The sequence below is a fragment of the Sinocyclocheilus anshuiensis genome, unplaced genomic scaffold (genome assembly GCF_001515605.1).
Source record: "Sinocyclocheilus anshuiensis isolate Anshui unplaced genomic scaffold, SAMN03320099.WGS_v1.1 scaffold984, whole genome shotgun sequence".
Taxonomy (NCBI): Eukaryota; Metazoa; Chordata; class Actinopteri; order Cypriniformes; family Cyprinidae; genus Sinocyclocheilus; species Sinocyclocheilus anshuiensis.
This window is the reverse complement of record NW_015552616.1, coordinates 860,818-866,159: the sequence shown is the minus strand read 5'-3', so window position 1 is coordinate 866,159 and position 5,342 is coordinate 860,818. Positions and strand designations below refer to the sequence as shown.

The window sequence follows — 5,342 nt, the reverse complement described above, 5'->3', positions numbered from 1 at the left end:
AGGTCAAAAAAGTAACCCTATTTATTATTTGACTGAGATTGTGTTAAACACTTTCAAAAATCCAAACAAACAAAAACAATACAATACAATACGCATTTCTAAGTGCTTTACACTAAATTTTATCTAAATTTTACACTAAATTTTATCTCCTAGAACATAAAATAAAATATAAATATACATGAATATAAAATAAAAGAAAAAAACAGTTAATTTAATGGTGAAAATGAATGACTATATGGCATTCATTGCATTTAATTACTCTTCTTGGCCCATCAAGATGTCTTCCTAATGTACAATTTACGCTTGTGATGACTGTACACCATAACGCGCATTAACATTATTTTATATTTCCTTCGTTTGTCCAAAAAGTAACTAGTTGCTCTCACGGCTAGCTCAGTCAGTGGTCTGAAGCGTTAACGTATGTCTGCAATCCTCTTATTTTGTCCCTGACCATGTATGGATTACATTCATCCGCGGGTCACTTTCAAAGGACTTTCATTGAATAGAGAAACATCTAGGCCTCTAGATAATTTCGAGTGGAACAATTTAAAACGCAAATCGCTTTTTTATTTGATTTGATTATAACGATGCATTTAATTATTTTCAAGCTCGTCAAGGATTTCAGAAACTGCGATGTAAAGGAAATAAGGTAAAAAATTTAACCCATATTGACAACACTATCGAGTAGCTGTACTGCAATATTCATAACAGTGAAGCTGGAAGATGTTACTGAATGTTAGGTGTGAATTGTGAAGGTGCAAAAGGGCACCTGGATTGATGACTGCAGGCATTAAGTAGCTCTCCAGGGTGCTGAAGTTGAATCTCTCAACGCCACTGACGAGCCTCATCAAACTCTTGTTTGTGAGCTGAGATCTTCTCAACATTTGTTTATGCCCACGGCGCGACTGATGCTGGAAAACCGTCGTGAAAGATGACCGTCTAACCATATGAAGGATATAAATCTACGTTATTAAAGAAAACACTGGAGGAAAGAGGTAACATTTTGTGGAGATGTTTTCATGCATCAAGAGGCCCATATAAATAATGGTAAGTTCAGTTTATCAATTGCATTTTATGTAGCAATGTGTTCCAGTTTGTTCACTAGCATAAATATAAGTGCAGAAAAATTTGCAGTTATTTATTTATTTATTTATTCCCTTTTTGCATTTGTAATGCATCAAAAAATTTGGTAGTGAAACAATTGTCACTCAGTAAATTTCACAAATAATTACAAAGAAATGACAAGTAGCACATTGAATTAAACATGAAATTTAAATGTGGAAAGACTAAAGTACTATTTTCTTGCAAAATCACTCCAATAACACTCCAATATTTTATTTTCAACTTGAAAAAATCATACAGTTAATAATATGATAATACTGTGTATGAAATGTTTTAATTATTAGGTCAAAAATAAATATTTTCCCCTTGTCACAAAAATTTCATGTAATTTCTACATCCACTGTGTCTAATCTTTTAGATATAATCGTATAGTCGAGTTTCAACTCTACTAAAATTTTAATTGAACTGCAGATTGTCAATTTCGAACTACTTTGATCAACTTTGGTGAGATGAAATGATTACACTGTACATAAAATATGCAACCTAGCTGTGTATATAACAGATAATCCTATATTATTGAATATTTGGCCTTGAAAACTGATAAACAGGTGCCATGACTTCAGTTCATGCTGTTTTCTAGGTGTCTCTTTGCAACATCCATCTCTCATAACGGCTTCTGACGGAGGACAATGCAACATATTCACCTCCCATTCGGAGGTGCTTTATGGGAGTTATCCAGTTACCCCTGCTTCCCCGTCCTCCGGAGCAGACACAGCCTCTCTACGCTCCCATTTTACAGCATTACACTATGGATTATTCTTGGTGTTTTGACGTTTCCATGCTGTGTCCAATGCCTGATTTTCAAAGTAGGCGTCCTAGGGCCTTGGAACTGTGACCCTTATTATGCGAAATCACTTCCTGCCATTGCGTCCAGACTGGCTGTTGGCCGCATAAACGAGGATTTTAGTTTAGACCTGGGCTGTACGATGGACTTCGTCATCCTTCAAGAGGCTTGCGAGACATCCAAAGCCTTGACCTCATTTGTACAGTATGAGAACGCGGTTGATGCGTTTGTAGGCCCTACAAATCCAGGATACTGCAATGCTGCGGCGCTCATGGGCAAGAATTGGGACAAGTCTATGTTTTCATGGGCGTGCATTAACTATGAGTTAGACTGGGTCCAGGGCTACCCAACATTTGCTCGAACTTTACCATCCCCGACACGGGTGCTCTTCAGTGTGCTTAGGTTTTTCAGCTTGGCTAACATAGCCATCGTGTCTTCTAATGAGGATATATGGATCGACACGGCTGCCAAATTGGCTAGTGCTCTCAGAAACCAGGGGCTTCCTGTTGGCATCGTTGTGTCCATGGGGAATAATGACACCATGCTGGAGAACACATTGCTGAGCATACGAAACGCAGGGGAGATCAAAGGTAAAGTGTTTTGGACACATCGATTTGCAGTGTCTGCATAAACATTCCTTTTATGTTTAGAGGCATTAAGAGATTTTTGCTCCAGTAAATATTTCTCAGTATTTTTTAAGGTCAGTTTCTGTATAGACTTTTTAAGATGACAATTTTAACCAGTAAAACAAAAGGTATCATACAGTATAAATCATAAACAATTGTTTTACTTTTAACCAATAAATATTAATAAATTAGATATATTTAACAATTAAAACGTATGATAACTTTCCTTTTTTTTCCTTTAAAAAATTATTTTTATAATTTATATATTATAATTACACTTTACTATATATATATTCTACTATATTTAAAGTTATTATAATAAACACTAATATAGTTACAGTTCTTTTCAAATGATTATATACTTTGAATGTTTGTCAATGTGTTTTTCTCAGTATTTCTGAAAGTTAGACCTTGAAGGCTTTTTAAGATTACTCTACAAAACAATATAACAGGAAACAGAAAAAATGTAAAAGGCAACATATCAAAGCACAAACCATTGTTTTAACCAATTAATATAATGATTAATAAATTGGATACATTTAAAATTTAAGCAACATGACAACTCTCCCTCGTCAACCTTTAATTATATATATATATATGTGTATATATACTTAATATATTATACAATATTTAGAATTATTATCATACTAATATATTTATACTTTTTTAAAGAGAGAGAAAATTTTAAACCAACATACAAAAACCACTGCTATAAAAAAAAGCAGGCATAATTGGACTCAAATCCTGTAATAGATCATATATATATTATGATTAAACAGATGGCAGCTGAAAGTTTGCTTTATCTCTCATCACTTCACTTTCTTTTGCTACAATAGTCAAAAGGAGGTTTATCTTTAACAAACTACCAAAAAAAAAGCATTTATTTAAACCTGTGTGTAAATACATGCACTACATTTGTTGCTCAATTAAAGATATTTATGTGAAACAAAGGTGTCTAAAATTTTAAACAACGTTTGTTCAAAGGTTTATTCAATTAATTCAACTGTCACACACATTTCTAATCATGGTTCTTTTTAAAAATGCATTTTTGCATTTAGGTACAAAGTACAGTATCTTTTCTAAATTATGGTTCAACACAAATGAATTGATTTTTCATGTTTCAGTCATCATTATGTGCATGCACTCAGCGCTCATTGGAGGAGAGCAACAAACATCATTCCTGATCAAGGCCTATGACATGGGATTGACGAGGGGTCAGTATGTGTTTATACCATACGACACCCTCCTGTACAGCCTGCCCTACACCAACACCACCTACTTCCCACTGCAAAACAACACCAAACTGCGCAAAGCCTACGACGCTGTACTCACCATCACCATAGAGTCAGACCTGATGTCATTCAACGAAGCGTACAACATGGCCAAACGATTCGGAGAACTGATGCTGTCACAAGAGCCAGAGCAGGTGTGCACGGTGCACTTTGAAACATTTATGAGTCTTATTTGTACACGTGCATAAAACATTACATTAAAACGTTCTGCTACATTTCAGGTCTCTCCGCTCTTTGGTACAATCTACAACAGTTTGTACCTCCTTGCCAAGTCCATGCACAATGCCAGAAGAGCTGGTAAGTGGTTCTCCGGGTCCAACCTGGCCTCCTTCACGAGGAACATCACATTTTCAGGGTTCAACCAGAATATCCGCATGGACGCCCAAGGGAACGGGCAGACCGACTACGTGATCTTAGACACTGATGGCTGGGGATCTGAACTGTATCGTTGCTTTTATGTGAACCTGACTTTAGATAAGGTGCTGTTCGCCGGCACATACATTAATTTCCCTGCAGCTTCACCTCCACCTTCAGACTCCAGCTGCTGGTTTGACCCCAATGCCATCTGCGCAGGAGGTACAACAAACCCACACAAAATCATGCTCAATGAGAAATAGATATTTGACTTTTAATGGTTTTATTTTTTCAGCTTAAAGGTGCTGTATGTAGGATTGACAACAAGTGGTTGAACTAGGTATTGCAGTCCAAATTCAAAATATTGGAGAGGGTTTTTTTCACCCGGCGCCTCCTCCTCAGACTTGACGCAGACACCAACAGGAACAAGCGCACTTGACGATGAATGAAATGAAATAAGCTGTATTTTCCGCCAACGGGCAACCGGGCTGCCGAAATACAATTGGGTAAATTGGCAGTGGGCGGGTTACACAGACCAAAACAAAGACAGATGTTCCGGCCCGGAACGCACATTTTTAAAGGAGAATAACTGACTGTAGCATTGTTTTTCAGATAAACAAGTATGTTAACTTAGCATGTTTCTTAAATATCTGCAAACATATTATGGTATTTTTATGCTTTAGTAGAGTCAAAAACTTACATACAGCACCTTTATAAGCCACCTGCATTATTATTATTATTATTATTAAAATAATAACATTCAAATTCAAATAATTTAAAGAAATATTACTTGGTATTTTATCTTCAATATTTTTAGTAAATGATCAATATTAAACATTATTATTATTCTTTTAAGAAATATTTTAAAGAAAATATATATATTTTTAGAAATAATTAATTTTTGTGAAGAAATACTCAATTAAAATTAATAATTACGATTTAGTTATAGTTACATTAGCAGCTCTCTCTCTTTCTCACTCTCTCTATATATATTTATATTTATATATGAGCATAGTTGTAATGATTCAGTCCACTGAAGGCGAGCGTAGTGAAGAACCCAAGTGCAGTTTATTTATAAAGGTGATCCAAACATCCAAACAATAAATCCAAGACTAGAAACACAGACTTGACTTGACGAGGCATGAACAGACTAGACTCACCGAC

The 5,342-nt window shown here is 35.3% G+C and overlaps 1 protein-coding gene across 2 annotated transcripts in view; it reads left to right on the top strand.

Moving 5' to 3' along the window:
- The first annotated feature begins 453 nt into the window (after nucleotides 1–453).
- Nucleotides 454–5,342, top strand: part of LOC107666202 (retinal guanylyl cyclase 2-like) — a 14,108-nt gene continuing 9,219 nt past the window's right edge. The window contains exons 1-5 of one of the 2 annotated variants that reach the window (XM_016457409.1): nucleotides 454–649; nucleotides 756–1,047; nucleotides 1,703–2,496; nucleotides 3,657–3,958; nucleotides 4,046–4,400. In XM_016457409.1, coding sequence (XP_016312895.1) covers nucleotides 1,752–2,496; nucleotides 3,657–3,958; nucleotides 4,046–4,400 — 1,402 coding nt within the window. In that variant the 5' untranslated portion in view covers nucleotides 454–649; nucleotides 756–1,047; nucleotides 1,703–1,751. Of the gene's footprint in view, nucleotides 1,048–1,702; nucleotides 2,497–3,656; nucleotides 3,959–4,045; nucleotides 4,401–5,342 lie in introns of both variants that reach the window. The other variant, XM_016457408.1, reaches the window with a different exon arrangement.